The 24,429-nt window shown below is 46.7% G+C and overlaps 1 protein-coding gene across 2 annotated transcripts in view; it reads right to left on the bottom strand.

The window, feature by feature from the left end:
- Positions 1-2,861: 2,861 nt before the first annotated feature.
- Positions 2,862-24,429, bottom strand: part of VAC14 (VAC14 component of PIKFYVE complex) — a 105,005-nt gene continuing 83,437 nt past the window's right edge. For both annotated transcript variants that reach the window (XM_048515487.1, XM_048515486.1), the window contains exons 15-19: positions 22,564-22,738; positions 20,779-20,897; positions 19,398-19,477; positions 17,986-18,136; positions 2,862-3,764 (exon numbers count right to left, since the gene is read on the bottom strand). In XM_048515487.1, the coding sequence (XP_048371444.1) occupies positions 3,599-3,764; positions 17,986-18,136; positions 19,398-19,477; positions 20,779-20,897; positions 22,564-22,738 (691 nt within the window). In that variant the 3' untranslated portion in view covers positions 2,862-3,598. The remainder of the gene's footprint in view (positions 3,765-17,985; positions 18,137-19,397; positions 19,478-20,778; positions 20,898-22,563; positions 22,739-24,429) is intronic.

A 24,429-nucleotide genomic window follows, 5' to 3' on the forward strand; every position in this document is an offset into this window, starting at 1 on the left:
GAGGGGAAAAATACATTTATGCATCAATAACCTGAAAAGTCTGCTCTGTGCAGTAACCTGACAAGGAAGTAATAGGTAGCCAGATTTCAGAATTCCCTGCAGGTTACTATGTGGATGAATCAAAGTACAGGAAAATCTTGGGATTTCCTACCACTGGAAAGTCCTTAGGACCACACTGGGATACTGTATCCCGTAACAAAATAATGGGAAACACAGTTCTCTGCACTGTGAATTGTTGACTTCTCAGGTTATCATGGCTGGTGATACATGCCTTCTTTCATGGGAGAGCCACATGCAGCAATCAGGCCAGGGGTCAAATCCTGCTCGTTTCTCAGTAAGAGGCTGAAGATTGTGAAGAGCTGAACTGAAACAGCTGGTTGGGGATTACCAGGACTTGCTGCTGTGGAGACACCAGAACGACACTGGAAAGCAGGTCTGTCTTGGTGGAGGTCTGGAGAAGCACATGCTCGACCTCTGACAATAAAGGCATGTTTCAAAAGTCTTGTCGAAGGCTTTCATGGCCGGAATCCCGGGAGCTTTGGTGGTTTCCGGGTTGTATGGCCATGTTCCAGTAGCATTTTCTCCTGACGTTTTGCCTGCATCTGTGGCTGGCATCCTCAGAGGAATCTGAAGATGCCAGCCACAGATGCAGGCGAAACGTCAGGAGAAAATGCTACTGGAACACGGCCATATAGCCCGGAAACTCTCCAATGCTCCTGTGTTTCAAATGTTGCAAGAGGGGGAAGATGACTATCTCCCAACATCCCATTTCCCAAGTTTGTACTAGCTCAAAACCAGAGCAAGGGGTCAGGAGAAGGTCTTGGTCTTGCTAACAATTGGGGAGGAGAATCGCCATCCAGAACTGCAGCATCCCCTGCAAGACCCTCATAGCGACCAGGAAATGGTCTCTGCTCCTGAGCGCACTTTCTTCCCTAAAGACTATTATGGCAAAATCAAGACAAGCCCTTTTGTTCTTTCCTGGAGCTCCAGAAATTGGTTTGGGACAGGGCAGCCATGGATAGAGCCTGCAAAGTCCATCCCCCCTCCCCACCTCCATTTTGTCAGGGGCTCCAATCTGCTGCATTCTCCCTTTATGCGGTGAATGTGGAAGGAGATGAGCTTCCAGTTGTTGTGGGCTTTCTGGGCTGCATGGCCATGGTCTGGTAAATTTGGGCCCTAATGTTTTGTCTCACTGAACAGTATGGCTGGCATCTTCAGAGCCCTAAATGCAGGCAAAACACTGGGGAGAAACAACTACCAGATATCATCTGCATAGCCCAGAAAAACCACAAAAGTCAGTCAATTCCAGCTTTGAAAACCTTTGACACTGTATAGAAGAGCTTCCCTTCAGGCCCAGAAACTGGCATTGCTAAGGCACTTTCTTGATTCACACACACACACCCATTCACTGGAGGGGAGAATAAAATAGCTAATTCTTGCAATCCCAGCAATAATTGTGGAGTCAAGAAGAGGCATTTCCCCATTCCAGATTTATCTTTAGGATTAGGAGCTGGGCAGAACATTCTTTATCTCCTCAGGGCCTGGAGGCAAAGTTCAGTTTGGGGAATGTAAGATAGATAACTGTGGTTTATTTTGAAATAACATCTAGTTTAAAAAAATCTCTCCAGAGTCAGGAAAACCACAACGCTATTGCTGGCTATGTGAGAAAGGAGGCTGATTCCATGTTCCTGGTGTCCCGGGGCAAAAGACCCTTCCCTCCCAACCATGAGATCCTGTGAAGACCGCCTTCAGAGCTTCATCCTCTTGATCTTGGGATCTTTAGTTTGTTTCACTGTGCATCATGGGAAGACATGAAGCTTCCCGGTACACAATTAAACCACTGAACAGTATACTCTTGATTCCGCAAAGTCTCAGGCAGAGAAAGGTTTTTCCTGCTATCCAAGATGCTCTTAACGGGATTGAACTTGAGACTTGAAGGGGCAAAGCAGGTGCCTCACTATAGCTCCTCCCCCATCAGCCAATACTGTGGTATGACACTCCATGCAGATGTCTACTTAGATTTCCTCTTGAGCAGCTTTCCTCTCCACCAGTATTCAGCCCACAAGCTCCATTGTAGGGGGCAACGCAGCCCTAAGCTCCTTGTGACCTCTTCGCACATCCCAGCTGCATGCCTTTGAAAGGCATTGGCTCTGCTCTTCTGCTAATGCTTATTCTACAAATGACATGTGACTGAGGTCTCCTTGCCCCAGGCTTGAGCATCATCCACGCAACAGCAACTCCATGACCAGTCTTGCTATTGGGCAGTCAAACTCTCCACTTCCTCACAGGGGATTATTTACAACACAAATGGGGGGAGGAGTGGTCACATATCAGCGTCTGCTCTAGACTCAACACCCCCTTCACTTTGATCGGAGACATTTCCCCACAGTCGAGAGTGTGAAGGTAATTTCTGTAGGCCCAGTAGAAAACTCTGGCTTCCATTCCATAGTTATAATCTCACAAGTCATAAAAATATTTCTGCAGTGATCTAAAGTGATCATGTTGATGGGTTTTCAGTTCAGGCTGGTCCCCCAAGTAAAATGTACCTCTATCCTCCCCCAAATATCCCTCCAAGCATAGGCCCCTGGGCTTTTCCTTCCCAGGACTGATAGACTTTCTCTGGACTTAGTATCCTGGACTAGCCTGGTGTTGGACAGAGAAACGTCTTAAACATCCAGAACTTCCTAAACTTCTAGGAAACTTCATAAAGATTTAAGCATGGATTTATGATAGTTGGCTTCTAGGATGTCCTAGCCCAGTTCAAATCTTCAGGACAGGATTGCATACCTGTCTCACAGCAGCAGCACCCATGTGTCTGGCCGACAGGAAGGAATGCACAGGAAGGGATGCACACACCCAAACATCCAGCACCCCCTCTATGAGGGTTTTGGCATCTTAGTTTTATTTTGATAAGGGAATTTTGACACTTGTACAAAGATTCTCAGTCTAGAAATCCTGTAGGTCTGTAGAGATCTATATACACACACACAAATTTAGCTGGAAGTTAAGGCCGAGCAGTCCAAATATGTGATGGGGGAGGGGTTGCATGGATGGGGAGGGACTTGGTGGGAACTAACCACAGGCAGTAGACAAGTGCAGGCCTTGGGGATGGGGGGCATGAAGTGCTCCAGTCTTTGCCACCTAAGCGACTAGCTTCTCTCTCTCAATTGAGTGGCCAGATCAGCTAGGAGAGGGAAGCAGAGGACGAGTTGCTGGCATACTCTCTCCTCTCAGATGAGAAGCAGCACAAAAACTCTGCCTCCTGCCCTGCCTCCCCTCCCCGCAAGACTGTGACCATCAGGTGACTGTCACAAGGGAAGGCACCAGTGAAGTTCAGGACTTTGCCCCACTGCTAGAAGAAAGCACATGTCAAAGGGCAGGTCAGAGCTCCTCCTTCCCCTGCTCTGGCAGGAAAATTTGTCTGGGGAGTACGGAAGATTCCTTGTGCAGGGCAATTGCACTTGCTCACTGCATGCCAGCTCCACTGTTCCTCCTCAACCATGCAATTTTAGCAGCATTTGGGGACCAGCGGTGGTCCCCCCCCCCCCCCCCAGTTTGGTGTTGCTCCCACGTTCTTCTGGTTCTCCGGATTCAGCCTCTAGAGGATTGCTCTCCGGTCCAGGGTCTCTCCACGGTTGGCCCGTTGGTGCCGGACCTGCAAGTGTTTGTTCTGGACCTTCTCAAAGTGTTGTAACAGTTCAGCGTAATCAATGGCCGTGGTGGCAGCTGACGTCTTGGCAGCAGGGCTGGTCTTTGAGTCATCCCTGAAAAGAGGGAGCAGACGGCATGCTAGTGCTTGCTGGGCTACATCACCGCAGCAGCAGAATGATAGACTTAAGACTTTGGGAGGGGAGCAGGCAGCCTCTCTTCCTGGCCTAAAGACAGCACTGCTCAGAATTTTATTTTTCTTTAAAATACATAGGCACATGATAAACAGACAGACAGTCAGACAGAGAAAACAGACATGAGAAGGAAGGTGGGTCAACCCTCCCCCCATCTCCGAAAAGTGTTCACCTTTTGGCAGAATGCAATGATGGAGGGAATCTCCCTGGGAAGGAAATACCACAATTTTGGTGCCAAGACTGAGAAGATCCTTCCTTGGAAGGCCAGAGAATAATTAAGCACAGCCTCACACTGTCCCTTCCAGAATTGCTGCAGGTCCCTTGCGACAGAGACACTTACAGGACTTGTAAGGCAGTTCCCTAATTTGACTAAGTCCCCTGTTGGTAAGAGTGGAGGAAGAACATTTATTCCCACTGGACTGGGTTTTCCTCTTGCCCCAGTACAGCTTTGAGTAGCAGGGCAGGGAGTTCCCCTCTACTATTCCTTCTGATATCTCTCAAGCCCTGAAGAAAATGTTTGTGCAGCAGATACCCTCCAGGGTCTGCCTGCCCACCTCCATCCCAGTCTGATGCTCACTTAAAAGTGAACATGACTATCACCCAGCCAACTAGATATTATCCATCTCTGACAGCAAGCACTAGCGGCTCGTACACGGTGAAAGCTCCAAACATCCCATTACTTAGTTCCTGTGTCACTATCACCTTGGTCTGCTCTTTTCCCACGTGTAGAATCTGGCCAGTGTTTCCCAAATCTACTCCATAGACAAGATGAGAAAGCATTTGCCTGTGGAAGCCATTCCCCTCAAAAGCCAGTTAGCCAGTGACTCTGAGCATCTTGCTATTGGAGACTCATCAGACTTTGTTAAAATGTGCAACTCTTTGAGTATTTCTAAAATATATCTGAGGTTCATTTCACAGGCTGCTTCCCTATGGAGACAATTCTGTGGAGCTCTTGCTGCTGCAGAGGAATTTGCAGTGGCAACTGTGCATCCACAGAATTTTTCAAAATGAATCCCCAAAGCAGTTTCCCCCATGCTTTCCTTGTCTCAGCCAAACATGGCTACCACTGCCCCCTTCCATCAGAGGATTTTTTTTTAAAAAAACCTGGGAATTACTAGATCACTATAACATTAAAATGATCTATTGCCATGACTCAGTAGTTCTCAATTTTTCATTAAAAAAAAGAATTTCTCTAGTTCTTTTCACTGTGGAGTTATAAGAGGAAAAGTGCAGGCTCCATCTTTCTCCGGAGGAAAAACAGGTAGAAAAAAAGATAGAAAATTTTAAAAACTTTAAATTAGTAGATGAACATTGTGTATACACACCTGAAAACAATGTTGCTTTAAGGAAGCGAAAGTAGAGCAAGACATTCATGTGCAAACAGCCACTGTGCAACATAATTCCAAAGTACAGGAAAATCTTTGGAAACATGGCTACCACTGCCCCCTTCCATCAGAGGATTTTTTTAAAAAAAAACCTGGGAATTACTAGATCACTATAACATTAAAATGATCTATTGCCATGACTCAGTAGTTCTCAATTTTTCATTAAAAAAAAGAATTTCTCTAGTTCTTTTCACTGTGGAGTTATAAGAGGAAAAGTGCAGGCTCCATCTTTCTCCGGAGGAAAAACAGGTAGAAAAAAAGATAGAAAATTTTAAAAACTTTAAATTAGTAGATGAACATTGTGTATACACACCTGAAAACAATGTTGCTTTAAGGAAGCGAAAGTAAAGCAAGACATTCATGTGCAAACAGCCACTGTGCAACATAATTCCTGTCTTCCAATAAAATAAAAAAATAAAATAATGCCAAACAGTGAAACCACAGAGACTATCTTTTACTCAATGAATCAGAGGCAAGCCTGAAAACTCACTCAATTTCCCAAAAGCCAAGTCAATAAATCAACTCTCTGAAACTGGGAAGCTACACAGTCATGTGTATAGACATGGAGAACTCCCTTCCTGCCAAGCAGTTTCCTGAAGATACAACCCTTGGAGCTGACCTCAATTCCAGGGGACATGGGGACCTCAAATCAGAAGGAATCAGGATCTTCCCCTTACATCAGTGCTTTGATGGCTCTTGGGAAAGCCCCACTTATTTCAGTAAAGTGTCTTCTCAAGATGTTCAAAGCAAAAGCCATGTTCTTGTTTGCAGAGGCCATCGTGAGCTGCCGGAACCAGAAGTACACAGAGTTTGCAACCAAGTTTTGTTCTATGACTATTTATTTTAAGCATCTCTGGGTGGATGCTGAGGGTTCGGGAGAGCACGATCATGCCACACAAGGTACGTGAAGAACTGGCCACAGGTCTGTGGTGAACTAGCTATCCAGAGAATACAGCCATAAATTGTGGAGTGAGCTGCTGACGTCACTGCTGTTCCTGATGAAGATCCCCTTAAAAACTTCCAAGGAACTACAGACGGTTCCCTGAAACCCACCTGGGAACACACCATATTGGTACTGACCTTCCTTTCCCCTTCCTTCTGAAACCAGGTCTGTCATATCTGGAATTGATATACTAGCCATTTCAGCCAATCAAAATAACTTCAGCACGGCCATTTTTAGCATTTATCAATTCGGAAATGTCATGAAGTACAAGCCCCAACCAGCAAAGGCTTTGACAAAAATACAGAGTGAGCTTTTGCCACGTTTGGAGCAGGACAGGTGTGCCAACAGGCAAGAACCGGTGGCCCAGAACAGCTGACTGTTGCCCTCTAGTCAGCTGGCTTTCAGAAATGCTCATTGGAAGGAGGACAGCCTCCTACAGAGAGTGAAAGAGCTGGGGACTACTAAAGGAATAAAGCAACATACAAAACCTGGTGCTGCCGGCTTGGTCTCAAGAGAAGAACCAACCTCAAACCCTAAACAAGAGGGGCAGGCCCTCCAATCAAAAAGAGAACAGCTGTCCCCTCAAACACGGGCAATGCTGTGTGGCTGAAATGGCGCCGGGTGTTTTTTGCAGAGTGTTTTCTAACCTAGACCTCTCTGTTTTGTCCGCACTCCCTGCCCTGGGAGAGGGTCAAAGGCGGGTTCTCGACCCCAGCCTGGGATTTTTGTTTTTGCTGCAGCTAATCCAGGCTGTACTGGGAGACAAAGCCCAGCGCCTGAGCTCTGCCGCACACTGGGAAAGCATTTCCTGTTTGTGAGCCTCTCCTTTTGATAAGCCCACGGGGTGCTGTTCTGAGGGTCAGCAGCCTGGAGCAGCTGATGGGGTGGGGAAGGCTCAGTGAGGCAGCTGTGGGGGTGTTGAAATCGGAGGCAGCAGCAGGACTGCAACAGCAGCAATAACACACAAGTTCCCAGGGAGCGGGCCACTAGAAAGCCCCCGTTCATCCTCTTCACAGTGCCAGCTCAGAGCCAGTCATTCCTATTGGATTCCCCCTGCCTCTGTCCCAGGAAGATGTGAAGCAGACATCCACATCAGAGGCAGATTCTTCCACAGTTCTGCCCTTCTAGTAGGCTTGACTGACAGTGATGAACTACAGCAAAGACACTAAAGGCGGATGGATTCGGCAAGCCCCAAGCCAGAGGCAGAAACAAGCAGATTCAAAGATTGCTTACTCTCTTTAAACTTCAAAAGGCATGCGACCTGGATGCTGGCAGATATAAATCGAAAGGCACATTGTGCTCCACTGGCCCAGATACTAAACCAGAGGAGAGGGGAAGGCAGGTAGCTCATTTTCTGTAGCCCTAAGATGCACGCACCATTGGCTAAAAACCGACTGCCTTTCATTTGCTGATCCACTGTGACGGCACGGAATGATCACTAACACTGCCAACTGATAGAACACTGGCAAACCTCAGTAGCTAAGAAGAAAGGAGGGCAGTTTGGTTAGGGAAAAATACTGGCAGGGTCTCACTACAGGAGAAGATTGTACGCAGCTGGTGGGATGTGGCGGACTGTGGGAAGAGACCTGGGCTGGGGCTTCTTAGTGCTTTGAAAGGGCCTTGTCCTTTCCTTGGCTGCAGATCTCTTGCCTATGACAACAAATAAGTCAAAGGTGGAGATTCCAGTCCCTTTACTTAGCGGTTCAAAGGGCAACGGGCTAAACAGACTAAGCAACATCCTACAAGACTGTGTATAATCTGCATAAAAATGTAATCACAAAACCAAGAAGGTATGATAACTACATACCCTTGAGACCAAAGAAGGTTATGATTTCTTTATGAACAGGAAAGAATGGCTAAATGGCTGGCATTTCTTATCAACTCTGTTTTCTCCGTCACAATAAAAGCAAAGTATGCATAATAAGTAAGTATGCATATGACCTCGGAAATTTGCTTTATAAAACACAAAGCTGAGAGCAGATCATTGATCCATTGTCCAAAAAGTTATCTGAACTCAGCAATACTCTTCTCTCTCTCACACACACAAACGACAGAGGTTAGACGAAGGCTGTCCAACTCCGGCACTTCAGATGTTCATGGACAATTCCCACCAGCCCCTATATAGTGTCAAAGGTTTTCACAGCAGGGGCTGATGGGAATTGTAGTCCTTGAACATCTGAAGCGCCAGACACCCCTGGGTTAGACCAACAAAAGACAACTATCACTACTTCTAAGCACAAGAGGATTCCAGACAGGGCCACACAACTAAGATCTGGCTCACTTGTGATGAAATAAAGACGAACACAAAGGGTTTTTATGCATGTAGTGATTACCTCGGGGCTGTGTATTTTGCAGTGGGTTTTCCCCGCAGTTTTTAATTTGAATGGGAAAACCCCTCTGTGAAGCATCCACAGCTGAGCCAAGCAGACTCGCACTTCCTTGTTCTGGCTGATTGGGAGGAACTCCTTTTGTGTAGGCGGGGAAAGAGGGGAGGAGTGCGGAAACCTAAAGGAAGCCAAGTGAACGTTCGTTCTCCCCCACGTTTCACTCTCTCCTAAATAGTCAGTTTAACCAGCCTTGGAAACTGTGGCAGGAGTCCGACCTGAGGCACAGTGAGTTTTGAAGAGGAAGAAATGTGTGTGTAACGGAAAACCCAACCCAAAGAGAACAGATGCTCACTGCGAGGGAGACCACAATTGTGCAAATGGTCAAAGTCTACAGTGCTAGCAGACTTTGAACTTTAAAAACAACTTCGACTCCCTTTTTTAAAAAAAAAAAAAGGATTCATGGGGGATCCAGAGAATTACCAGCTTGTTAGCTTAACATGTGTTTCAGGTAAACTGATGGAAAGCATTATTAAAGATTAGAAGTAAATCCCGTTGTGTGAAAAAATACAACGGGCTCTAACAAGTGAGGACACACAAGAATACTGAGGAGAGAGGATATTATCCCCATCTTTCTTCTTCTGTTCTCCCCCTTCTTCTCTGCCTTTCACTTTCTACCGTGCCACCCCTTCTCTTACTCTTCTCTTTCTGTCCATCTACCCTAAACTGCTTTTTAACTTTCTGCCCGCTATTCTAACTGTCTTTGTGGCCCCCTGTCCCAGCTTTCCCTTTCTTTCTTTCTTTCTTTCTTTCTTTCTTTCTTTCTTTCTTTCTTTCTTTCTTTCTTTCTTTCTTTCTTTCTTTCTTTCTTTCCCAACTCTCTCTTCTTTATCTTTCTGCCACCCTACCCCAACTTTTGTATTCTCTTTCTGCCCACCTACCGTAGCTCACTCTTTCTCTTTCTGGCTCTCTCCAGCACTCATTCTCCTTCTGCTTGTACCCCAACTCTTTCTTTCTTCTCTCCCCCCGCTCCCGGCCCAATTCTTGGTAGCTTACCCAGACTGCTCTGGGTGGGCCTGCTGAGGCATCTCCCCCCACCATCTCCCTCATGTCGGTGACAACTGTGTTATTAAAGCTCTTATGTCCACTTATGGATCATCCTCTAATGAACTGGAAATTGGTGAAAAAACAAAGCAAAACAGGAAGCAGAGGGTGGGAATAAATGGTAAGGTCTCACAATGGCGGGGTGTAAGCAGTAGGGTTCTTCAGGGATGGTACCAGTGTTTTCCAATGCGTTCGTAAATGGAGTAGAGAGGTGGTCAAGTTTGCAAATGACACAAAATTATTCACAGCACAATCCAGATGGGAGGGCTGTATCTGGTGCTCGGGAGCAGCAGCAGCAGCAGCAGGCCACTGCTTTCGCATTCTGCTTGTGAGCTCCCAAAGGTATCTGGTGGGCCACTACGAGTAGCAGAGTGCTGGACTAGATGGACTCTGGTCTGATCCAGCAGGCTCTTTCTTCTGTTCTTATGGAGATGGCACATTGAAGGCAGTGCCACACAACCTCCAAAGGAGCTCCAGGTGGCACAGGTAGGAGGGAAATTCAAAATCCCTCCTACCACCCGAAGAGCCCAACAGAAGAAAAAGACGTACGCTACTGTTTTGGGGTGTAAGTGAGGGCTGTGACAGGAAAGCCTCCAGGGGTGCTAGATTACAGCTTGAGGCTAGCGTGGCTCTGTGGCACACAGGCCTGTTTGGATCATAGGCTCTTCTGGCCCACCACCTGCACTGGCTCCAAGAGCAAAAACAGCCCCCCCCCCTCCTCTGGATTGTACTGCCTGGGTGGCACAGACAGTAAGAGATTGCAAAGAGTTCCCAAAGGATCTCTTCAACCTGAGGAACTGGGCATTAAAATGACAAATGAGATTCAATGTTAACAAATAGAAAGTCATGCATATTGTGGCAAACAATCCCAACTTCACCTATACACAGATGGGATCTGAGCTGGCAGCAACAGACAAAGAAAGGGATCTTGGGGTGATAGTGGGTAGCTTTATGAAAATGTCAACCCCATGTATAGCTGATGTGAAAAGTGAAGGAGAAAAAGAGGGTTGCATGAAGGCAAGAAAACAAATGGGGCACGGGGGATACAATTCTTTAATAATATTTGCAACTCCTACATGTTTTGCATGTTGCTTCATTGAGAAAAATCTAATAAAACATAACACAAAATAATAATACAAACGTAGATAATATATGATTAAAACATTTTAATCATGTATTACATAAGTTTATATTATTATTTTGAGTTAGATCTTAATTCTATTAATTTCCCCTGATGGAGCTACACATAAAATGCGTAGGGGTCACAAATATTATTTTTAAAAAACTGTTTCCCTCTGGACTGTTTTCTTGCCTTTGTTTTGATATGAAAAAGGCATATTCCATGCTGGTTATAATTAAAACAGTGAATAAAACTATGGCGAGGTCACATTTGGAATATTCAGTACAGCAGTGGCCACCATGCTTGAAAAAGGATATTGTAGAGCTTGAAAAGGTGCAGAAAAGAGGAACCAAAATGATCAGGGAGCTAAAGCAGTGGAGCTATGAGGATTGATTAAAATGCTTAGGGCTTTGAAGAAGAAGAAGAAGAAGAAGAAGAAGAAGAAGAAGAAGAAGAAGAAGAAGAAGAAGAAGAAGAAGAAGAAGAAGAAGAAGAAGAAGAAGAGGAAGAGGAAGAGGAAGAGGAAGAAGAAGAAGAAGAAGAGGAAGAAGAAGAAGAGGAGGAGGAGGAGGAGGAGAAGAGGAGGAGAAGAGGAGGAGAAGAAGAAGAAGAAGAAGAAGTAGTAGTAGTAGTAGTAGTAGTAGTAGTAGTAGTAGTAGTAGTGGAGAAGGAGGAGGAGGAGTTTGGATTTATATCCCCCCCTTTCTCTCCTGTAGGAGACTCAAGGAGACTTACAATCTCCTTGCCCTTCCCCTCTCACAACAAACAGCCTGTGAAGTAGGTGGGGCTGAGAGAGCTCTATAAAGCTGTGACTAGCCCAAGGTCACCCAGCTGGCGTGTGTGGGAGTGCACAGGCTAATCTGAATTCCCCAGATAAGCCTCCACAGCTCAGGCGGCAGAGCGGGGAATCAAACCCGGTTCCTCCGGATTAGAATGCCTGGAAAAGGTGAGTAAAGGGAGACATGATAGACATTTATAAAATTATACATGATATGGAGGGATTAGACATGGAGAAACTTTTCTCCGTCTCCCACCATGCTAAAATCCAGGGTCATTCGCTGAAGTGGAAGTTTGGGAGATTCAAGACAGTCAAAAGGAAGTGTTTTTTTCACACAATGCGTAGTTAATCTGTGGAATTTACTGCCACAGGTGGTGGACATGGCCAACTTGGAGGGTTTTAAAAGGTGAGTGGACATATTCATGGAGGACTGGGCTACTGACCACTACTAATCATGATGGATATCTACTCCCTCTCATACCAGAGCTGGTATGCCTCTTTAAATCAGTTGCTGGGGAGCACGAGTGGAAGGATGCTGTTGCAGTCTTCCTGTTTGTGGACTTCCTGGAGGCAAGCTGCTGACCCCTGTGTGAACAGAAGGCTGAACTAGATCAGCCCTTAATCTGATCCAGCATGGCTCTTCTTAATGTTTATATTCTTAATTTCTTTTGGGCTTTCTGAATGGTGGAAAAAGAGCAAAATCTAGAGCTGATTTGGGCGTTTAAATGCTTCTAGCTGTTGCTTGTGGTTCTGAAAAGCCTGTACGGAACGTTTGGTGAAATGCTGGCAGTCGCAAGAAATCAGTGAGGGCTTCCTTTTGTCAGGAAGCACTTTCTCTCTTCCACAAAACTACTTATGACTTCTGCTCGCAAGGCCAATCTGTCCGTGGTCTCTCCAGACCAGTCGCTCCTTCTATTCCCTGTGTTCTTGCAAAAAATAAACAAATAAATCTTTATTGGAAGTAAAGTGAGCAAACATGGGCAGGTTTGCTCAATTAACTTTGAGTGTAGAGTGTGGGCACTGGGTCGTTTTTGGTTACTTTTTAGGGGCAAAGCAGGACCAGCCTGGCCCATGCAAAGCAACAGCTAGCGGTTAACAGCAAGCAAGTTGCGAAAGCCCCCGAGAATGCAATTGTTAGAAAAAATGAAAACAATAAAAGGCATTAAAACTTGCAAAACTGTGTCGTGTTGACATACTGGTCCAAGAAAGGGTACCAACTTTCTTGATTCTGTATCTCTCACTTGGAGGGGGCAGCAACCAGCAGCAGCATCTGCACCAAAAGTCTTGGAAACTCATTTTCCAAGTGGAGAGACATGAAATACCATTATAGAACAGTTCAGTCCTTGGCAACCAACACAAGGACATTGCAAACAGTGGGAAACAGAGATTATGGGTTTCCAGAGCGATGGAAAGACTTAGACGATGCCAGGCATTGCACAAAGCAAAATCCACACTGAAGGGAGAAGAAAGGGGAATCGCTGACAAGGCTGCTTCGAGCAGCTTCAGCCAAAACGTGGAGGCAGAGTCTACCCCCCACCCCCACCCCCCGGCCCTCCACCTGGACTGGCTGCACCACAAAGCTGACTTGCCTCATTGGACACAAGCAGAAGTCCACCATGCCTGAGGCTTGTGCTTCCTCTCCTCCTTACACTTGCTCCACCCGAGATGCCGGCTAGCAGGCAAGGGAGGCGTGACGGCTCTGCAGCTGAAGGGCTGCCCCATCTTCCCTCATTTCAAATCTGAGAGGAGAGAGATGGATTTTTCAGCTGGGATGTTGGCCTGGCTTAAGGAATCCCCAAAGACCAACTCTTCCTGTTTACACAGATTAGAGAAGAACTTCTGCCTTTGCTCCAAGAAACTCAGAGCAGGGCTCCAGCCGTTCAACAAACCCAGGGAAGACTCTGGCAAGAGAGATGGAAGCTGAGGCTGGCTCAGGGACCGCCTGTGAGTTTCACAGGTGACTTGCTTCTCCTACAGCTAAGGGGAAGGCTAGGAGGCGGGGGGTGGTGGTGGTGGTAGAGAGCCAACGTGTGGCTTAAGTTACACTATGAGACTTTCAAGTTTAAACCTCAATAAAACAGGAGAAAGGAGGAGTCGATTTAGAAGGGTTGGTTGCATGTCCCATCAAAAATTAATAGAATTAGAAGGGAGTATAGTGGATGGTGGGGGGCGGGGGTCAAACAGATAAAGGTTCAAACAGATAAAGAGAGAGTTTAAGTGAAAACTATCTGATAATGGTGCAAGTTTATAGCACAACTGCAACACACCAATCTCCCACATCAAACAACCTCTCTCTTCCACAACCTTCAGCCTCCCCCACAAATCCCCTGTGCCTTTCAACCGAGTCATTGCCATACTTTGCAAACAGAGCTAAATGCAGCCGTTCATGTCCACCAGTTGGCCAAGGAAAAGTGCCCCTGTGGTGCCCTCTCCACATACCCTTGGAGGGCAGGGTGCTCCATTCTCAGCCAAAGCAGCTGACCACTGCTGATTTAGTCAAGAACCTAGGAATCAGACTACACCCAGCGTTACTGCTGGTAAAGCAAGTTAAGTCAGCTGCAACCTGCCCCCCTCCAAAAGAACTCAAAAACTTCTACTTCAGCTCCACTGCGAGCGGGACATAAGGGAGGGATGTGTCTCACACCTGTTCTGCAGCCCCTACCTGGGTTACTGATTAATTCCTCAGTCTGGCTCAAGAGGCTGGTCGTGGGCTAAGACCCACCTGCCTACAGGATCACCTCTCCCAATATGCTCCGCTGCAACACTTGTGCTAGTCTGAGCAAAGCCTTCAAAAGATGCCAACGAGCAAGACCAGCAACTGACCATTTGCACACATTCTCTGCGGTGGCTCCCACTTCGGGGATTGGCCAGAAAGGCTCCCATGGATCTATCCTTCCGCTGAATATGAAAAATTCAATGTTCAGGGGGGCATTTTTAGGAAGAGAACAGGAGAACAGTCTCCTGCATAATTTATTGAATAAACTGCCTTGTTTGTACTGGCATTGTTTATCTAATTTTTGTTGAATTGTTCACGGTATGCCTTAAATTGCTTTTCTTTATTGAATCCCCCCCTCAATTTTGTAATCTACCTCAAGTCTCAGCAAGAAAGGCAAGCTCTAAACCAACAAAACAGAAAATCAAGTGAAGATGGCTATCTTTGTTCCTCAAAAGGAATGATCAACAAATAGCCACTACAGTGTTAAGGAAATAAGTGAACCGTACTCCCCTTCCCATGAGCTACTATCTGTCCTCTCATTCCATGTTGGTAAACAGGTAGATATTCTTCATTTGTCCTCCCATCTGATAGGTCCACCTCAGTGCTCTTCCTGATATTGCCAGGATTTGGACTGACCCCCCAACTAGAAACGTGTTCCCCTGCTCACTTGCCGCAGGGTGAGGGGCTCTGAATGTGGCCAGACCCACCTGTATAGCACATGGGCCTTGGCTTTGCACAGCTGCGCATCCAAAGCTCCTGGGCCAGGCAAGAGGAGGTGGTCCCAGCTTTAGCCATCCTTCCAGTTAACTCTGCAAGCCTGCAGGCTGCTCAAGACTCGGGTGCACAGGACCACTTCCTAGGTAGTCGAGGGATTGGACTGAAACAGGTGCATTTTCATGGCCACGCTCAATATCACAAGAAGCCAAAAGTGCCAGCCAAAGCTTTCAAATCTCATCGTTTTACAAAATGAGGTCAGACACAGAAGGCCAGCTGGTGCGACTGCCTGCTCACCTCAAGGCAATTTGAGGTACATCTGCCCTACGAATTCCACACATACCCTGCTTTACCGGGATGTGTCCAATAAAGTCAAAGTTGGACAGAGCCTCTCAATTTGGAAGAGAGTAGCCAAAAAGTGCAGGCGGGGAGATAACCAGCGGGCGGAGAGCAGCAGGGTGGCACTTAAAGCTGCCCCTCCCCAGCAGAGATTCCTCCGCTGTGTTCATTCTGAAAGTTACTGCCAACATTTAAACAGAATGTAGGTCACGATTAGTCAGATGCTCAGTCTGTCTGACAGCTCGCAATATCCAGCTGCCAGGGATGAAAAGAAAAATGGAATGCAACCATGCACCAGAGAAGGGCTCCCCTGAAAGCCCGAACCCAACCAGAGAGTCCAGGGGAAGGAACATGTGGGAAAGGCTGGGCCAAGCAAGCCTCTCAAAGGGAACATCTCTGGCCATTGTTTGTTTGGCAGAGGACAGACAAGCCCTTGCCAGAAGGAAGGTGTCTTCCAGGTCCACTAGCCAAGCCCTATTAAATATGCATGCCCACACCTAATTCCAGCTCTGCCACAATGGTGCCAAGGCAAGGGGCCGGCAAGCATCATCACCATGAGATCCCAGATCACCATGATCTTACTGCAGCCACAGAAACAAGGCCTCTTGGAAGCCGGCTCCGTGGCAAAAGGATGCAGCAATTTATGCGGTTCTTTATTTAAAATACTTCTCTCCTGCCTTATCTCCCCCAGGTGGCAAGCAATGCAGCGACCAAGTTGCCCAACATTAGAGCTCACTGGTCCACCCATTTCTAGAGCGAGTGGAGAGGAATGGGGAAGGGGAAACTGCCTGGAGTCGTTTTGCTCTCTGCAGGGTCAAAGGGATCAACATTTTGACAACGTATTTAAGGGATCCTTGGGGATGGGTGAGATTCCCTCGCAAATACAGTCGCTTCTTGCAAATGTCATGTCACATGAAGTCCTGAGCACGGGAGAGATCTGGAAGCCAGATAAAGGGAGCAGCATCTTCCAAGGGGGGTGAGGTAGAAACATGGCTGCCAGCCACAGCAGAAGTGTACAGCCCCGGTGCTGAGCAACACATTTTGTTCCCTCCCCTCCCCTCCCCTCCCCTCCCCTGAGCCAGGCACACTGCAGGAACAGAGGACTGGTTTCTCTCTGCTGGCGGTTTGTGCAGACTCCCCGAGGGGACCTGAACAACCCCTGGCAAAGTGATGGGAACGAAGGCCTTCCCTATTCAGGGTAAATCTCCTCCATGGCTCCGCTTGTTTCCATGGCGATACCACAAGTGAAATTTTCCATCCCGGATGCCAAATGCCTGTGGATGAGGCACAGCCCCTCGGAGGGTTACCAAATATAGACAAAACTCCCGAGCGTCTGATTGCTTGGGACTCGGAGGATGTGCCTCAGATCCGTGGTGCTTAAAGAAAGCCGAGAAAGGGCTTCTCCCGTCTGCTCAGAGCCAGAACCTCCCCCAGTTCCCGAAATACAAGCTCACACGGTCTCCTCAACCGAAGTGATCTACAAAGGCAATTTGGGCATAACAGCCAAAGGCATCCTTCTAGTTGCTGCCCCTCAGGTGACCCAGAGCTCAAATACCTTCCTCACCCTTCCCCCATGTCAGTGAACACCTGCCAAGCTTGAAGCCTAAAACTTTGATGCCTGCAACTGCTGCAGGTGAACTCATAGATAAGCTTATGCTTCGGATTCCCCCCTCCAAGAACGCTCTTCGGGACAATCTTGCGACCAGCCCTACAGGCTGGGCCAGGTCTCTGGCAGAAGAGAACAACGAGAAGGGCAGGTTCAACTGAAGTGCCCTCATTCTCGTCCAAACAGACTCCTTTGGCTTCTGCCTCCCTGAGCCTCTGCTTGCCCCTCCCGCCCTTAATCGCATCTGTTCACCATCGGGCCTCTCCAAGCGCACTCACACTGCCAAAGTCACAGGGGGGATTTTCACACGGTAAGCTCCCCACCATGTGTGTGCTTGAAGCAACCTGGCTGGGACACAGTTCAAATAGAGAACGTCAACAAGCCAGCCTTATAGATGGCCCAGCAGGCCACCAGTTCAGTCCACAAAAGTGGCACTCCCACGCAAATACCCAGGGGGTTTCAATGGAGCTGGTGCTGAAGAAACTTTTCAATGGTTGTGATATTTTGAAAAAGAGCAAAACAGGAGGACGGCTCTGTGAAATAGCCAACGAAGGCACAGAACCTTGGTGACAGTGGGGAAATTAACACCTTTTCTTTCTTCAGGCCAACAGAATATTGTAAATATCGTTCTCTCTCTCCTCCCCTTTTTCTCACTGAAGAATCAAACCAGGAGAATTCTGACGAACTTAAAAAGTTTTAAGTTGCCGCTTCCTGTCTGAGGCTTTTGGATTTTTAAAAAATGGATCAGCGGCTTATGAAGATCTGGGAAGAAGTCATCTTTCAACTACTTTGCATGCATATATTTAAAATCTGTGTGCAAGTAGCCCAGAATATGCCAACACACTTTCCTTGGCTGCCTGGAGCAGGTACATTCGCTGGGAGATTCAAATAAAGAAGCAAAGGCCACCACTGACTCTGGCCATGCCAGCAGTGGCTGATGGGAATTGTGGTCCATGAACATCTGTATGCCAGAGTTGGACACCTCTGTCTTAAACTCACAACCCTCCTAGAATGATAAAGAACTCCATTCAGTGATGGGGGAAAGCTGCACTGAAAGAAAAAGAAATCCCGGGGGCAACATGAAGCAAGCCAAGCTAGTTCGACTGTGACTTACGCAGTTTGCATGAGCTCAGGGTTGGGCACACACTGCAGTCTGTGGGAGAGGAGCTGGAAGGCACTGCTCTGTGGCAGGAGCATCAGCAACCCATACAGAGCCTTGATTAAGTAAGGATTGTTCTTCACATCCAGCAGCTGCAAGCGGAGATCTGAAAATAAATGAGAAGGGGCTGAGACTGTTTTGTGCACTTGTAGGACCTGGGCATCTAGGCCTCAAACAGAAATCGGGGGGGGGGGGGGGCTTACAGGATGTTTGGGAGGGTGTTACAGAAGTGCAATTGTAGACCTCACACGTGCAAAGGAATGTCACATTAAGGTTCAAAAATCACAGGAGAAGCTGAATCTCAGGGATCAGCAATGGAAACACCATTTTCCCCTACTACCACCACCACCTGCTCCCATTTCCTCTTGCTTGATGGAATTAGCATTTGGGCTGCTCTGGGATAGAAATGGGGCGCACTGTGTGCGCATCACAGAACGCCCAGAGCTCCATCAAAGCAAAAGAGAGAGAGATCGGGCTTCCCATTAATTCACAGGAGAGAACAATTCTAGATGCGGGTAGAAAATGGGGGTCGTGAGGACATTGGAACGCCTGTTCCGTGGGACTTCCTGTGGACATAAAACAGTGCTTGCAGAGCAGACAGAATTTGCTTATTTTGTTTCTCAGGATGAGACAGGCCAAAGCAGCAGGTGCCTAGCCAATATGACACAAGGCTGTCAGCCCAAAGGGTTATGTCACCTGAATGAGCCAGCCTGGTGTACTGCTAGTAGCCTATCCTGCAGGAATCCCTGCCCCACTTAAGATTTCATGTTTTCCAAAACAAAATTAGGATGCGATCACCATGTTACTGCTAACACAAAAATGCTATGCAGAAAATTTCATTGGGCATCACAGATCTGGACTGGAGCTGTGTGATTCTACATGGAAGAGTCATGTGTGCCTCTTAACAACTGCACGGAAAGGAGAATTTGGGTGGGCACTGGAGAAAGACACAGCAATGACAGAATCCGCTCGGGCTGACTTCCCGCCCCTTCTTCTATCACAACAAACTGCATAAAAGCCATTTTCTAAAAGGAACCTAGACCCCCACACCCGACTTCTAAGCTATCAAGTGTCAGTGCCAGCATTTGCAAGAGTCAGTGCACATGATGCTCATCCCACTAACCTACATTGTGTGCATGGCCTCACCCACTGCAATTATACTGCTGCCTGGCCCCTAATGGACAAGCGCACTGGAGAATCTAACAGCAAAAGACTCATAACTTCTGCTCTATTTATTTGGCTAGCACTGAGACTTGCAACGAGAGGGTGAAGCAAAGGCAAACCAGTGTGTCAATACACCCCCCCAGGGATACCCCCTACAAAACTCTCCATCTCCCCCATGAAAGCAATACAGAAAGGAAACTTACATGTAAAAATTGGGCATTCTATCAGCTGGACCAGCTTGTCAATCTCGATGAGGAAATCGACTGTGACCTCCAGGTCACCGCTGAACACTTTCTGTTAAGGGAAGCTAACTGGTCTGCTAGCCAAGCAAGAAGGCAGAAGCATCACTGCAGGCCTGCAGCAACAAGACTGAGGAGCGCCACACACACATTCTTTCCTGTGTGGATTCTCTGGTTTTGTCAGCCAACCTCAACAGTCATCCTGAAAAATCTTAAATACGGCCATGTCCTTTGACTGCAACCACGTGGCTTACATGCACTGATGATGAAGAGAGTCATATGGCAGCAGAAGTGGCAGCCAGCTGTCCACTGTGTCTCCCCCTGCTGGCAGGCAAGTTTTTTCCTGCAAATGCTGCAACTGAGATGACCAGCGCCATTCTAAGCAGAGCTACAGCCTTCTAAGACCATCAACTTCAGTGGGCTTAGAAGTGGATCACTCTGCTTAGGATTGCACTACAAGTCTCTCAGAAGGAGACAACCAGCTATTCTTCTGTGCAGCAGCGGTAACACTTCCCTGTGGCTTACTAATTGCACAGAGACCCCGTCCCTGCATTGGCACTGCAACGTGGTGAAGGGTGTGGGGTTTTGCAATGAGTCTGGGCCAATTCAAGAGAGAGTGGCAGTGCAAATCCCATGATTTCCCCCCAGCAGAACATCCTGTGATTTAGTGAAAAGTGCCATTTCCATCTGGCTCAGCACCGACAATCAACAGAAAGGGGAGTCGTAGCTGAAGGAGCATGCTGGTACTATCGTGTGACCCAAAAGTTCTTGGCGGCTGGAGCTGAGGAAAGGATCATCTTCTTCCCAAGATTTCCTCCCAACTCCAGTCATCAACCACATCTTCAAAGACGCAATGGTCCATGGCTCCTTTCAAATCAGCCCTCCCTTTCCATCGGCAGGTAGTGCTGGGAACTCTTCCTTAACTCTTCCTACAGAGAGTACAGCTACATCCCCCCTCCCCCACTCGGGGGATGGAGAAGATCAACCCCCCACCCCCGGCAATACTGTTTTGGGAGGCTCCAGTTTTCAACTTAGACACTCTTGAGCTGATCCAGCTGGAAATCCATTTCTAGAAGTCATTCTCGAGTCAAAGGAGCATCTTCAGCCTCTGCTACTATTTATGGCTCTTGGGAAAACAAAGATAGCCGCAATACAGAGGACCTTGTGAAGGATCACTTTTTAATCAGCTGTTTCAGTTCAGAACTATTTGTTATGGTCCAAGAGGAGGCAGCCTGGAGGCCTGTCCTGTGTTTAGACTACATAAGAACAGACCAAGAGCTGCTGGCCCAGCCCCACCCTGCCTGCTGCACCAAGGAACAGCGCCAATTTTTTAAAAAAAAGATACAACTTCTGGATGAGGTCGTAGGCGTGCTTGTAGTTCTGAGTGAGGAAGCAGAGGGATACAGTAGTCACAGGGTTGTGGCACCAGGAACGGTAGAGACAGCAGAATAAATTGCGGCTCTCCTGGGAAAACAAAACCGTAAGGTGGGGGCGTTTACACACCACAAAAGAGGTCAGCCCTTGCTTCCCACTGCTGAACATGCTCCAAAACTAGCAACTATCCCTCTTGGTGCAATCCAGCACCTTTGTAAGAAAGGAAAAAGGAGTGCTGTTCTTACCACTGATGCAAATAACTGCAATATGCAAGACATTTTGTGCATTTGCCAGACGGCCACACAAGCATGGCATGCAGCTTTAAAAATATTTCTAGTAGAGAATAGCGCAGCTAAATACATACATTAGCCTTTATTGGCATAATCAGAATGCAAAATAAATACATCAGTAATAAAAGCAAAAAAGCCCCCAAAGGACCATAACAGATACATACTCTCAGCTACATAGTACAGAATAGTTTGAATCATAGCTTGATAGTTGGCAAAACCAGAAGTCTTCTTACAGAAGCTGAATGTGCCAAAAAGGGGCAGGGATGGGGGGTGGGGGAGACCTTGATACCCTTTGCAAACTGCCTTTGGCGCTATCCCTACATTCTTGTTTGTAAGAAGTGAAACTAGGGTGGTCTGGGGATCTTTTAAAGCCCAGCTATGTTGAAAATGCAACAAATGTATGAGTAGCCTAGAAGTCTGCCATTCAGAAGAGAAGAATTCAATTTGCTACTCTACGAACCTGTTTTCCCCCCAAGCAGCACTTTGAATCCTGTTTACCTTTTTGATACTTCAAAAATACAACAAACCTTTGCACTCAAGCTGATGTAAAATAAAATGTTCTTTACTATTATTTGTCCAGTTTTGTCGTCTTATTTCATTTCATATATCTTCGTATTACATACATAAATCCAAATTTCATAATTCATAAAGGATATCCATCCATATTTCATAATTCCAAAATCATAATTCATAGGAAATAAAATCTATTTTCGTCCATATATACGAAGATATATGAAATGAAATAAGACGACAAAACTGGACAAATAATAGTAAAGAACATTTTATTTCACATCAGCTTGAGTGCAACGGTTTGTTGTATTTTTTAGGTAGTGCACGCTGTGCTCAGTTTTTGTAAGTACCTTTTTGATACTAACATGGGCTTCATTTGCGAGAACAGTGGGTTCTGATAGGAACAGATAACACAGTTTGCAACTGCAGAACCTTCCAATGTTGTTAAGGACCACATTTTCTTAACGCTATAAAGGAACAAAAGTTCCAAGTTTATCAGCCCACATCACTTTCAGTCTCAAAGGCCTAATTTGAGACAATTTCATTAAACCAGCGAAGCATCTCTCTGAATTAAAGGCCTGTATAGACTCAAGGTCAGGATACAAGAAATCTGGTATCCGGAACTACATGCATACCCCTGTCTCTATTTTGTGACTGGGCTCTGTTCCTCTTGGCCTCCAACAGAAGGAAAATCGAAGCACAGACCAAACACTCGGCAACTATTTACAAACAGAAGCCTCATTTCAAGAGCACCAAAGCAGATAAGAGGACACAATGGCTTTTCAGCAAGGATACAAAATGAGATAACGGGGCTAGAGGCTGAAGATCCCCTCAAAGACCAACCAACTGTTCATGTGTTTCTAGGGGTGGATTCTGATCTCCACCATAAAACACCCATTTACAGGTTGGAGGAGTTGGAGAAGGAAGACAAGGGAAAGAAAGTGTCCCCTAAGTACCAGAGTCTTCAGATCGTTGAGTTGATTCCTTAGTTGGAAGAGCTCTGAAGATGTCAGTAGGATAGTGTTGAGGGTGTGAACCATCGTGGAGGCAAACTTGAGGTCCTCCTCCCGCAGCAGGATGTCTGCCATGGAGTGGAAGATGTTCTCTGCATTCAGGAGAAGACAGAGTTGCCTGCATGGTACCAAAACAACAACAACAAGAGATTAGAACCTATCAGAACCAGGAGTTTGGTTTGTTTGTTTTTAAATCACCTTTGAATGCAGGAGGGGGGGGAAAGCTAAGCATCAAAGGTTTCCTCAGAAACATTGCAGTCAAGGCAATCATAAATAATCCAGGATGAAGAGTCCCTTATTTTTGGGTCTGCTTTTAAGCATCATAAAATCGCCCTCAAGTAAACGTGCACCAATGCACTCTCTTCCTGCTGTTACCCGTGGGAGGTTTAAATGAACCCCTCATGATCAAGGAAGTCTTGCTAGTTCCTAAAGCATCTCTAAGCCTGTATGTTCATGCCACCTGGGAGCCCACCAACTCCATATCAGGACTGGATGGTTCCCACAATGCACCCAATACATGAAGTCATCATATTGTACAAATTGAGCTATGTACAGATTTTTCATGCACATCCTATCTCCAAGTTTACGTGAACATAACTGCACAGGCTCTCTGTTACTGTTACGCTCTTTCTAAATCAATGTGCCAATATCAATCCAAGACAGTTGAGCCCTTCTTTGGCCAGAAGCTAAAACTTTCCGGGTACCCAGTCTACTTGTACACATTTTTCTAAGCTTTCTATATGCCTCAGTGATTTCCTAGCTCTTGCTACACTAACTACAGAAGTTTAAATGTTAAGAGTCTGTTTGTATATTGCCTACTGTTTGAGACATCTCAAAATAAAAAAAACCCAATAAAATCAAAAAAGCATAAGTATTATTAGTACTGAATCATGCCATTAAAATAGCATAGAACAGTGGTGGTGAACCTTTGGCACTCCAGATGTTATGGACTACAATTCCCATCAGCCCCTGCCAGCATGACCAATTGACCATGCCGGCAGGGGCTGATGGGAATTGTAGTCCATAACATCTGGAGTGCCAAAGGTTTGCCACCACGGGCATACAACAACATTCAGCAGCCTCAGATGACATCCTTAAACAGTCTTCAGGCTGAAAAGAGTCACAGCTTAAAAAGAAGAAAATTGAAGGTAAGGAAAAGCTCTGCCCACCGCTTGAATTGTGTACCGTTTATCTGTTTTATGTGCCCCCTGCACACAGAAGGACCCATGTCTGAATCATACATCCCAGAATTTCTCTTGGTGGTGTTTCCCCATAATTCATTGGATGCCTTCCTACTATTTTACACTGAAAGCAATTCCCACAGGAATATAATACACCTTGGGAATGGGTTGGGAAAGTTCTGATCACCAGAGTACACTGTTTCAGGGGTAAGTGGGAGGGGGGGGGGGCAGCCCTGATCTAGAGCGTCCTCTTTATGGCTAAACTATGTTGCAAACTCAGCCTGCTTGAAACTCTGCCCTTGAGAGACTGGGGTAGGGAGTCCCTCAGGGACACTCCTCAGAATTCAAACAAGGCAAACCAAGGGTTAACTTGCTGCCTTCCTCCTCCATTTTAAAGCTCTGCCTCCTGAAGTGACTTCTCGTGTTTTAAAGAGAGGGGCTAGAAAGCCAGAGCGATGTGTTCAGACCTCACACACAGTTTGCCCCTCGCCTGTAAACACAAGCATTGGCCAAGGCCCCACGGAGCTCAGCCTTCCGTCTCCATGCACTAGCCAGATGGGTATTTCTGGCAGGTCTGCAAGCTTGAAAGGATGGTAATGGCTGGAAGAAGTCTCCGCTCTGGCTATCC

The sequence above is a fragment of the Sphaerodactylus townsendi genome, linkage group LG14 (genome assembly GCF_021028975.2).
Source record: "Sphaerodactylus townsendi isolate TG3544 linkage group LG14, MPM_Stown_v2.3, whole genome shotgun sequence".
Taxonomy (NCBI): domain Eukaryota; kingdom Metazoa; phylum Chordata; class Lepidosauria; order Squamata; family Sphaerodactylidae; genus Sphaerodactylus; species Sphaerodactylus townsendi.